Source organism: Haliotis rufescens, unplaced genomic scaffold (genome assembly GCF_023055435.1).
Source record: "Haliotis rufescens isolate VD_foot unplaced genomic scaffold, xgHalRufe1.0.p SCAF_34, whole genome shotgun sequence".
NCBI classification, from domain to species: Eukaryota; Metazoa; Mollusca; class Gastropoda; order Lepetellida; family Haliotidae; genus Haliotis; species Haliotis rufescens.
Window position 1 is genome coordinate 2,335,034 of NW_025964046.1, and position 12,590 is coordinate 2,347,623.

The window sequence follows — 12,590 nt, forward strand, 5'->3', positions numbered from 1 at the left end:
ACTAGACCTCGGATGCGGTCTCCGGGCAGACGTTATATCCATTAGACCACGGAGGCGGTCTCCGGGCAGACGTTATATCCGCTAGACCACGGAGGCGGTCTCCGGCCAGACGTTATATCCACTAGACCACGGAGGCGGTCTCCGGGCAGACGTTATATCCACTAGACCACAGAGACGGTCTCCGGACAGACGCTCTATCCACTAGACCACAGAGGCGGTCTTCGGACAGACGCTCTATCCACTAGACCACAGAGGCGGTCTTCGGACAGACGCTCTATTCACTAGACCACGGAGGCGGTCCCCGGCCAGACGCTCTATCCACTGGACCACGGAGGCGGTCTCCGGACAGACGTCCTATCCACTAGACCACGGAGACGGATTGCGTGGATCGATGTTCATGATGTCAATCACTGGATTGTCTGGTCCAGACTCGATTATTTTCAAACCGCCGTCATATAGCTGGAATATTGCCGAGTGTGGCGTTAAAAAACAAACAAACAAAGATAAAAAACAAAAAACACACAAAACAAACACCCATGCTCTCACACACACGCACCTATGCACACACACACACATGCTCACACACATACATGCTCGCGCACACACACGCACACACACAAACATGCTCGCACAGACGCACCCATGCTCTCTCACACACGCGCACCCATGCTCTCACACACACGCACCTATGCACACACACACATGCTCACACACATACATGCTCGCACAGACACACCCATGCTCTCTCACACACGCGCACCCATGCTCTCACACACACGCACCTATGCTCACACACATACATGCTCGCGCACACACACGCATACATGCTCACACACATGCTCGCGCGCACACAGGCACACATGCTCACACACACACACCCATGCTCGCGCACACACGCACAAATATAAACACACATGTCTCCATGGTACTACGGCTGTAGTGGCATAAGATGTATGTACACACACACCTACCCATGCTCACACACACACAAACATGCTCGCACAGACACACCCATGCTCACACACACGCGCACCCATGCTCTCACACACACGCACCCATGCTCACACATACACACACACATACATGCTCGCGCACACACACGCACACATGCTCACACACATGCTCACACACACACACATGCTCACACACATACATGCTCGCGCACACACACGCACACATACACACATGCTCGCGCACACACACGCACACATGCTCACACACACACCCATGCTCGCGCACACACGCACAAACATGCTCACACAGACACACACACACACGCACGCACGCACGCACGCACGCACGCGCGCGCGTACCCATGCTCACACACATTCACAGACAGAAACACAGACACAGACAGACACATACACGCGCGCGCGCACACACACACACACACACACACGCGCGCGCACACACATTGATACAAATACAGGACGATAGGGTTAAATTGGGAAATTTAAAAAACATTTGATCAGCAGTGCGTTTAGACTAACATGTAGTCTCTAAAATGAACATATCGTACCGAAAAAACAGTTGCTCAGTTATCTTAATAAAAATATCAAAAAAAGGGAGCCCAGTGATTCTGTTCATTTTCAGATACTGCAGTAATCTAGACTTGCCAAACATTATAGACTTGCATGGGCTGTAGTTGATATATTTGTATCAGGGTCTGTAAGACAGACTACAGTGCGTTATAGTGTCCACGATTTGTCAAACATTCATTCGCTCCACGAGGCATACTGTGTATGAGTCCCGCAATGGCGATTTGAGGGTGTCTGTCGCACTCCTCTTGTAGTGCCTGGCCAAGCCCAGCCAACGTGGTCGGCGGCCAATGACGTTGACGTACACGTCTCCCTATCATGTCCGAGACGTGTTCAATGGGGAAAAGGTCTGAGCTTATTGCTGGCCATTGCATTCTGTGGATGTGATGCTGCTGGCGGTGATCATTGACGGTACGGTGAACACGGGCGTTGTCGTTCTGAAAGACAAAACGTGGACCCACGCGCCAAGCAAACGGCAGACACGACCACGCCAATCCTAGAAAGTACAAAGTGAATCGGCACTCATTTGAAAACATGACACGTGACAAGCGACGATCACCCCAATGACGTCATGTTGCAATATGACGTCATGTAAGGGGAGGCACAACACGTGGCCGTCGAGCATGGAGATGAGCTACATGTAGACGATTTCTAATCGTCACACCCGTAACGCTTACTCAAGTAGCCTGATGAAAGTTTGCAGCAATTTGATTCGCCGTTTGAGCTCGATTTCGTAGAGTCTGGTTTCGGCTAATCACAGACTGTGAAACACTGAACGTATTAGCCACTGCGCGCTGCTTCTGACAGTTTCCAGCACGCAATAGCCCGTAGACGCTCCGCGCGTTGAGGACGCCGCTTCGCTGGTTCTGACAGCACGCAATAGCCCGTAGACGCTCCGCGCGTTGAGGACGCCACTTCGCTGTTTCTGACAGCAAGCTATAGCCCGTAGACGCTCCGCGCTTTGAGGACGCCGCTTCGCTGGTTCTGACAGCACGCAATAGCCCGTAGACGCTTCGCGCGTTGAGGACGCCGCTTCGCTTGTTCTGACAGCACGCGATAGCCTGTAGACGCTCCGCGCTTTGGGGACGCCGCTTCGCTGGTTCTGACAGCACGCAATAACCCATAGACACTCCGCGCGTTGAGGACGCCGCTTCGCTGGTTCTGACGGCACGCAATAGCCCGTAGACGCTCCGCGCGTTGAGGACGCCGCTTCGCTGGTTCTGACGGCACGCAACAGCCCGTAGACGCTCCGCGCTTTGAGGACGCCGCTTCGCTGGTTCTGACAGCACGCAATAGCCGTAGACGCTCCGCGCTTTGAGGACGCCGCTTCGCTGGTTCTGACAGCATGCAACAGCCCGTAGACGCTCCGCGCTTTGAGGACGCCGCTGCGCTGGTTCTGACAGCACGCAATAGCCCGTAGACGCTCCGCGCGTTGAGGACGCCGCTTCGCTGGTTCTGACAGCATGCAATAGCCCGTAGACGCTCCGCGCTTTGGGGACGCCGCTTCGCTGGTTCTGACAGCACGCAATAGCCATAGACGCTCCGCGCTTTGAGGACGCCGCTTCGCTGGTTCTGACAGCACGCAATAGCCATAGACGCTCCGCGCTTTGGGGACGCCGCTTCGCTGGTTCTGACAGCACGCAATAGCCATAGACGCTCCGCGCTTTGAGGACGCCGCTTCGCTGGTTCTGACAGCACGCAAAAGCCCGTAGACGCTCCGCGCTTTGACGGCTTTGACGCTTGTTCATACACAAACAATGAATGAAAAAAGTTTTGATAAGCAGAATCAATTAGATCGTCAGAAATAATGGTCCACAGAGGTTACTCGCCCTTTCTTGAAAATGTCAAAATAAGGAATGACATCCTGCGCACGTGTGTCGCGCTACTGCGTGAGGCACGTGCAAACTATAGGAAGAGTGAGTAGGTGATGTGGATTTTACGCCGCTTTTAGCAATATTCCAGCAACATCACGGCGGGGGTCACCAGAAATGGGCTTCACACATTGTACCCATATGAGGAATAGAACCCGCACCTTCAGTATGACTTGCGAACGCTTTTACCACTAGGCTACCCCACCACCCAACTATAGAAAGAGCTTACAGACATAAACGTTCTTGTGTAGGATTTTTGTCGTCAACAATCATACTTGTTCTTTTACTTGGTATTAACATTTATATTTCATGATCCCCTACTTTTTTTTGGAGTATATGTTTCAATCTCTTTTGTCCTAGCTGGCTTTTACTTCGTGGGGGCCACTGACCTTCGACTTGGGGGCAAATGGGCCTGGGAGGGTGAGGCCACAGAGATCGCCTACAGCGACTGGGCGTCAGGTCAACCAAACAGCGCCAGTGAACACTGCATGGACCTGATGAAACGCTTTCACTACCAAATGAACGACGCACCGTGTGGTGCCAATATTAATTTCATTTGTGAACAGACTGCCAAGTGTTAATATCTGCTTTGTATGGAATACTTGTTGGGGCATTGCTTCGTTGTTGCGCATTTTAACGCAACGTAGATAGAGCGATTGTGCGGAAACGCAACATATTTTGTCTTATAATGTATATCGCGTTAACGCATCGTCGTCCGTTGGTATAAAATCAAAAATATTTTCAAAGCACGTCAATACGACAAACGGTCAAAATGTCGCGGTGTCGTGCATTGGTTCATTTGACACTTTTTGATTGTTTATGTAACGGCGCCAATGCGACAATGTCCCTTTAAGGATTCCATAGTTTTGCATGTTCTGAACAATAAACGCGGTGTCAACAAACTGTTGTGGAGTTGCTTGTTTAACAGATCTATTGTGCCCAAACGTCTCCAGCATTTTATATAGTCATACGAAGGATTCTTAGCATAATATACATGAGTTTTAAAGTTTGAATGACTTAATGGGAAACAAATACAGTTTATGGTTTTTTTTCTCTAAATATTCGTCCGATCTAATAAAGTTTTGACTATGTTCCAACTCCTTGTTTACAATAGATATTATTCACAACTTAACGCCTGTAACAAGTTATTAACATATTTTCTAATTATGTCGCTCAGAAATCATATAATTATGTTCATACCTCTATTCAATAAAGCATTGAATAATGATTCTTTAGTGACGCTGAAAACTGTAACGTTTTTTTTTGTTATATCAGCACAACGTCTCTCCTCCTCATAAAGTACTGTTTGTGTATTGGAACAGCAAGCAATTACTTTTCACTACGATTGCAACAAAGGACACGAATTGGCCATGACAACTAATTAACCTCCCAAGTGTCGGACATCCCATTGGTCAGACATCCCATTGGTCGGACATCCCATTGGTCAGACATCCCATTGGTCAGACATCCCACTGGTCAGACATCCCATTTGCCAGACATCCCATTTGTCAGACATCCCATTGGTCAGACATCCCATTGGTCAAACATCCCAGTGGTCAGACATCCCATTGGTCAGACATCCCATTGGTCAGACATCCCATTTGTCAGACATCCCAATGGTCAGACATCCCATTGGTCAGACATCCCATTGGTCAAACATCCCATTGGTCAGACATCCCATTGGTCAGACATCCCATTGGTCAGACATCCCATTTGTCAGATATCCCACTGGTCAGACATCCCATTTGCCAGACATCCCATTTGTCAGACATCCCATTGGTCAGACATCCCATTGGTCAAACATCCCAGTGGTCAGACATCCCATTGGTCAGACATCCCATTGGTCAGACATCCCATTTGTCAGACATCCCATTGGTCAGACATCCCATTGGTCAGACATCCCAGTGGTCAGACATCCCAATGGTCAGACATCCCAGTGGTCAGACATCCCATTGGTCAGACATCCCAGTGGTCAGACATCCCATTGGTCAGACATCCCATTGGTCAGACATCCCATTGGTCAGACATCCCATTGGTCAGACATCCCATTTGTCAGACATCCCATCGGTCAGACATCCCAGTGGTCAGACATCCCATTGTTCAGACATCCCATTGGTCAGACATCCCAGTGGTCAGACATCCCATTGGTCAGACATCCCATTGGTCAGACATCCCATTGGTCAGACATCCCAGTGGTCAGACATCCTATTGGTCAGACATCCCATTGGTCAGACATCCCATTGGTCAGACATCCCATTGGTCAGACATCCCATTGGTCAGACATCCCAGTGGTCGGAATCCTAGTGGTCAGACATCCCATTGGTCAGACATCCCAGTGGTCAGACATCCCATTGGTCAGACATCCCATTGGTCAAACATCCCAGTGGTCAGACATCCCAGTGGTCGGAATCCTAGTGGTCAGACATCCCATTTGTCAGACATCCCATTGGTCAGACATCCCATTGGTCAGACATCCCAGTGGTCAGACATCCCACTGGTCGGAATCCTAGTGGTCAGACATCCCATTGGTCAGACATCCCAGTGGTCAGACATCCCATTGGTCAGACATCCCAGTGGTCAGACATCCTAGTGGTCGGAATCCTAGTGGTCAGACAGCTTATACTAGGATTAGTCAAGGTTGGTTAGTCGTGTAAAAGTTACACCTTTCATTAAAATGGAATAGACCAGAACACACATTTTGAGGAATTTACATGTTAGGTTTATTATGTACTTTTAATGTTCAAATCATTCCAGAAATCACATATTCACCAGAAATCACATATTTTGAATTATTTACAGGATATATTTATTCAACTTTAATGAGGAACATATTTCAGTGAGCACGAGCATAGATCCAGACAATTGGGATTGATGACATGCGTCAACCAAGTCAGCGAGCCTGACCACGCGATCCCGTTAGTCGCATCTTACAACAAGCATAGTCGCCTTTTAGGGCAAGCATTCTACCCCGGATCTGTAGCATACCTACCTATTGACGCAAGTGCGTATACTTCCATAAACGCACATATGAAACCCAGATGGTTAGAAATAGTAATTTGCACGTGGTACCTTCAGAATCAGGAATGAGAATATGGCACTTCTGAGTTTAGATACATGTGTAATATAAAGATAGATAACGAACATATCATGAACGCAAAACTAGTACCGTATTCGACATAATAAGCGCCGAGGGCGCTCTCAAATTTAGAAATAGGGGGCTCTTATTAGAATATTATTTTGGTAAAAAACAACAAAGTTGAAAGATCGTAAATTTCGTGGTTTATGCTGACAGCCTGAAATGTTTATATACGACAGATATATTTTTTCCAGAATTTAATTTGCCATAATTAAGAATGTATATAACATACGTATTATACACGAATGGATAAGTCCTGTGTACATTGATCAATCGGATGGGGTGCTAATTGGGATTGTTCACTAGCTAATATATTAGAAAATATCGCCGTGGGCGCTTATTAGAGCGGGGCGTTTATTACGTCGAATACGGTAATATGTTTTCACCACATTTGCGTTTGGAACAAGAGGTATTAAGTTGACACGATCATAGTGGTGTACATGAAAATATTTTAACATTTTAACTGAATGGAATGCTATAAAAACTCTTCTGCTGGCTTATTACTTCTTATTATTATTGTCTTGAAATGACAAAGTTATTCATATGTTTTCATAATTAATCTTTTCACATATTGTTAAAATTGAAGTAGCTTCTATATACCCAGAATCATACTTCTCTATGAGTTACCTCCCTAATACTTAGGGTACTACTGTATGTTTACTCCTGTAGCCTGACACGTCAATTTTTCACCCTGTACAAAAGTGTTCATACCTCGCTAAACGGAAACTGGGTCATGACAGTGCTTGCCTCCCTTCGAACATTGAGCCCGACTAACACAGACATTTTCAGTGGAATTATTTTAGTTAGGAATGTTTTAAAATATAAATGAATGTCATGATAGAACAATGTTTTATCGTACAATATAAAATAGCTACGCGATAAATCGCAAAGTACAATGTCAGAAGAACGAAAAGGTACAGGTAATCGACTTGAGGATTGTGAGAATATGCGGGAAATACCCACCTGTGCATAAAATGGACTTGTCCGACGTTGCCGAGGTCGGACTCTATTGAGGGAGTTATCATTATTTAAAAAGGGGTTAATATTTTCAAAGCTTGAACATTTTATCAACATCCTCAAAGAGGCTGTTCATATTGTTGATATCTCATTTAAGAAATAAACAACTCGTGGTCGTTGTTTATCGTACAATAAAACACCGCAGGGAGAATAAACCACTCGGTTTTATTTTCCTTCAGTGTTTTATTGTACCATAAACAACTCACACTCGTCGTTATTTCTTTAATAAACCATACTGCGTTCTTCGTTGTTCTTTGCAGTTTACTGCGTAGCTACCTTATAGGGTACGAATTCGAAAGACATATGGTGTAACTTTGGTAGCATAAATTTAAAAAATTTGATTTCGATTATATTCTCGATATATGGGATGGTGAAAGTAATAAAAATAACGAGAAAAGATTTGAAATATTCAAAAATAATTAAATAACTGAAATTACCAGAAATTAATAGAAAATGGGAGAAAAACACCGAAATTTCGATATAAACTGAGGAGTAAAGAAATTATACCTCTCAGTTAATTTTATCAGAAGTTTCATTTTCAACAGTGGGTTCGAATACTCAACCCAAACAGTACTAGAATTTGTACTTTACCAAGAAAATGTTATCCCAAAACCCAGCATTTGTCACAAGTTAATGCCTACAAGAGAAGTGCTAACGAAGTGTTCTTTTAATCTCTTTCAAAACGAATCTATTACTAAAAGAGGCGGACGTAAAATAACTGTTTGAAGTCTATAAAAAAGAAACCACTGACAACGTAACTGAACCGGGAATGTTGAAGCCATTCCGTGTTTAGTCCAAGGAATAAAAAAGAGTGGGTGAGTGAGTGAGTGAGTGAGTGAGTGAGTGTGGTTTTATGCCGATTTTGGCAATATTCCAGCAATATCACGGCGGGGGACACCAGAAACGAGCTTCACATATTGTACCAAAGTGGGGAATCGAACCCGGGTCTTCGACGTGACGAGCGAACGCTTTAACCACTAGGCTACATCGTAAATGTCGCCATTTTTTACACATTGCTAAATCGCCACTCACGGCGTTATTTACAGCATGTTTTGAAATCTAAATATCGGATATTTACTCGGAAAAATGAATTTCAAAAATAGCATATTAGTGATCACGGGTATCTGTCTTTTATGAAATCACCAATGATCATTCCAAAACGTCTCCGATAACCCTAGAATCATTTAGAATGTTTTGGAAAATACGCAAACACGAACGCCGAAGTGAACTTTCCGCCATATTGGATAGTGTTTACAAAATCACGTTTCAGTTACACCAGTTATGAGACGCCAGTAACATCACGTATATTTCAAACTTATCTGCGATACCTACATCCTTGAATTCCTCATACATTTTAGAATCAAATGACCAGTAATCTTTGTCACCAATACAAAGTGACTAGATGAAATCAAGAAAAATAAGTTAAGTGTGAAAGCAAAAGTGGTGGAGAATATTACATTTCCTATTTGATGGTGTAAATTTAACTGCAAATATTAAACCGGTTTAAAAAAAAGACGCTTCTAAGTGTTGTCCCAGAATTTATTTTGCGTTGAAAAACAGTAAATTTCGCCGCTTTTTATCGTACACCGATAAAAGTACAGTGCGACGATTTTTTTTTATTTAGAAAAATACTGCCTAATATCTGAACGACATAACTTTATATCAAATGGAGTTATATGCGTATGTATAACGACATTCATTCAATGCCAAAAATAGCATGCCGTAAATGACGAAAACTGATTTTTCTCTATGACGTCAAAAGGCGACGGAGATGTTACACACGTACAGAGAAAAGGGGGCATAACTCCGCTATGCTTAGCACTTGTTTATTGTAACTCAGGTCACTTGGTGAGAATTAGCTGTGGGTAAGGACAATATATATTTTCGTGGTGTTTTGATCACGTGGAACCAAACTATTCCAACACAAATATCGATAAAGAAACTGTATTCGTTTAGGTATAAAATATACCTATAAGAAATGATGAAACCGTACTTCATAAAAAGGAGGTAATAGAGAAATGGATGGCCCTATCTAACCTATAACTAAGTCCTTAGATTCCAACTTTCTCCTGATTGTGTAAGTGTAATTTGACTAATGTTGCATCATTATTAATGGAGCAGTAGCCTTATCATCAAATGTAATGAAATACCCCAAAAATAATACCATTCCTTTTGACGTCATGGCTGGTTTTATGTCTTTGATAACGTCGGAGAAAGACGACACTTGTATTTTGATTAATATAAATCTCCCCTTATTTTCGTTCATGGTATGGAAAATCTCGATGTGTGGAACGGAATTTGACGCTTTTTCGACACAACATAAAATGACTGCTTTCACCAAGTTAATAATGTCTTGAATATGTAAACAATTAGATAGTTTATCGTGTATCTTAATTGGACAAGACCTACACCTGTTTGGCATCAATGTACGTAATGGAATACCCAAAAGAATATTTCAAAACAACCAAAATTATATTCAATATTGGACATATATTTGTTTATTATTATGTTATTATTTCTTACACAATAAAAGCTCTATTGGTATAGAATTATCAGGGTAATCGTATAAGGTTGAACCAACGGGGTACCTGGCATGGGTTTTATTTTTATACTTTTTTACAATTCCTGGAGAAATAAAGTAAACAGTTTACTATCCTGTGATCACAATATTGAAAAAAGAATGAACCCATTGATTATATAATGCAAAACGAGAGGAATAATGCGTAAATTGTTTGTGACTAACACGCACCTGGCGAATCGTAAGATATCACTGTTCTGTGTATCAAACGACATAAAAAAAAAAATCCAAGACCAATACAATTCTTTCAGAAATGTGTGCACATATTTTACCGAAAAATATTATCCATTTTGTTAAAGTAATATATTCAGTTTTAGTTATAAAATTAAATGAAACGGCTATTCATGGACATTGGTTATATGAACTTATAATATTGACTATACATCCCAAGAAATACGTATACGTACATGCTGCAGTTAAATTTACACTTCATCTTGTAACACTTGTCCAAAGGAAAGAAATATCGTATTCGACACTATAAACCTATCAATTGTTATGTAAACAATATTCAAACAAACAGGAGATTATCAAAGGTTCGTTCATACATATTGTGGCCTACATTTACGTTTATCATTTTGAACATTGACAAATATCCAAAGTTAAATTATTTGTGTGAAAAAATATGTAAAAGATATGCAAAATATACATAATAACTGAAACTGTAAACAGCATGGTACAATGATCGTGTGCACTCTCATTCAAGGACCTTCACCTCCAAGAAATTACCAAATATGTACAACAAGGTTGACGTATGACATCACTACCTGTGACCGACTTTTACAAAATGGTGTGTTCACTGTCAACAGTACGCGGGATTTTACGAGGGGACTTTCGTTGATTCAGGGATCGTATATACATAAATGTGACATGTAAGTAATCAGAAACATTCTGACAATCTATGTACTGTTATTTGTTGTTATAATTTTCATTGAAACAAACGGAAATAGTCAGAAATTCCGATAAATACCTTTGTCGTTGTGCGTGATTTTGCGTCAGTCATGGCGTTACACAGAACGGTAACTTTGACAATTTCTGTTGAAAATATCAAATCATTGCAATATATCTCTTTTAAATTCCCTAATTTTTCCTACGATTCTCTTCCCATGCATATTCTGAACATGTTGAGCCAATATCTTGAACGAATAGACAAATGGATAGCTCAAAATAGGAGAAAATGCTACACTGTGTAAAATCTGTATTTTTTCTTTGTTTACATTTCAAACAAGTTCATTTTGTAAACACTATCCAACATGGCGGAAGAACACTTCGGCCTTCGTGTTTGCGTATTTTCCAAAACATTCTAAACGATTCTAGGGTTATCGGAGACGTTTTGGAATGATCATTGGTGATTTCATAAAAGACAGATACCCGTGATCCCTAATATGCTATTTTTGAAATTCATTTTTCCGAGTAAATATACGAAATTTAGATTTCAAAATAACGCCGTGAGTGGTGATTTAGTAATGTGTAAAAAATGGCGACGTTTACGATGTACCTTATTTTCAAAGGTCATTTTCAGTACTTTTGCTTGACCTAAAATGCCAGTGGATGATATCAGAAAACGGAATTTCCCACAGTATTCAAAACTGTGAAGTGTATTTGTGTGGGTGATGTATTTTGAATTTTATTCGACTTCAAAGTGAGGGTTGTGGAGGAGGGACATATATGGCAAGATTATTGCACGTCCCACATATGTAACACATGTAGTATCTCCTTTGGCAAGTGGCTTTGTTAGAAATGTGCCTCTGCTCAACCAGCTGTAAATGGGTACCCGGTAGGAAGAGACCGTAATGGGACTGTTAATCTTAAAGCGACTGGCAGACAACGTTGGTTGTATAGTGCCAAGGGGGGGCTGAGATTGAAAATGGAGTGACTTGCATCAACCAAGTCAGCGGGCCTGACCACCCGATTCCCTAAGTCGCCTCTTCCGACATGCATAGTCGCCTTTTACGGCAAGCATAGTCGCCTCTTACGACAAGCGTAGTCGCCTCTTACGACAAGCATATAGGCTAGTCGCCTTTTACGACAAGCATAGTCGCCTCTTACGACAAGCGTAGTCGCCTCTTACTTGCGACAAGCATAGTCGCCTCTTACGACAAGCGTAGTCGCCTCTTACGACAAGCATATAGCCGCATTTTACGACAAGCATAGTCGAGTCTTACGACAAGCGTAGTCGCCTCTTACGACAAGCATAGTCGCATTTTACGACAAGCATAGTCGCCTCTTACGACAAGCGTAGTCGCCTCTTACGACAAGCATAGTCGCCTTTTACGGCAAGCATAGTCGCCTCTTACGACAAGCGTAGTCGCCTCTTACGACAAGCATATAGCCGCATTTTACGACAAGCATAGTCGAGTCTTACGACAAGCGTAGTCGCCTCTTACGACAAGCATAGTCGCCTCTTACGACAAGCATATAGCCGCATTTTACGACAAGCATAGTCGCCTCTT

At 42.8% G+C, this 12,590-nt stretch overlaps 1 protein-coding gene across 1 annotated transcript in view; it reads left to right on the forward strand.

The window, feature by feature from the left end:
- Positions 1-4,311, forward strand: part of LOC124127933 (perlucin-like) — a 9,188-nt gene extending 4,877 nt beyond the window's left edge. Inside the window, exon 4 of the mRNA XM_048380968.1 lies at positions 3,770-4,311. Coding sequence (XP_048236925.1) covers positions 3,770-3,990 — 221 coding nt within the window. The 3' untranslated portion in view covers positions 3,991-4,311. The remainder of the gene's footprint in view (positions 1-3,769) is intronic.
- The last annotated feature ends 8,279 nt before the right edge of the window (positions 4,312-12,590 follow it).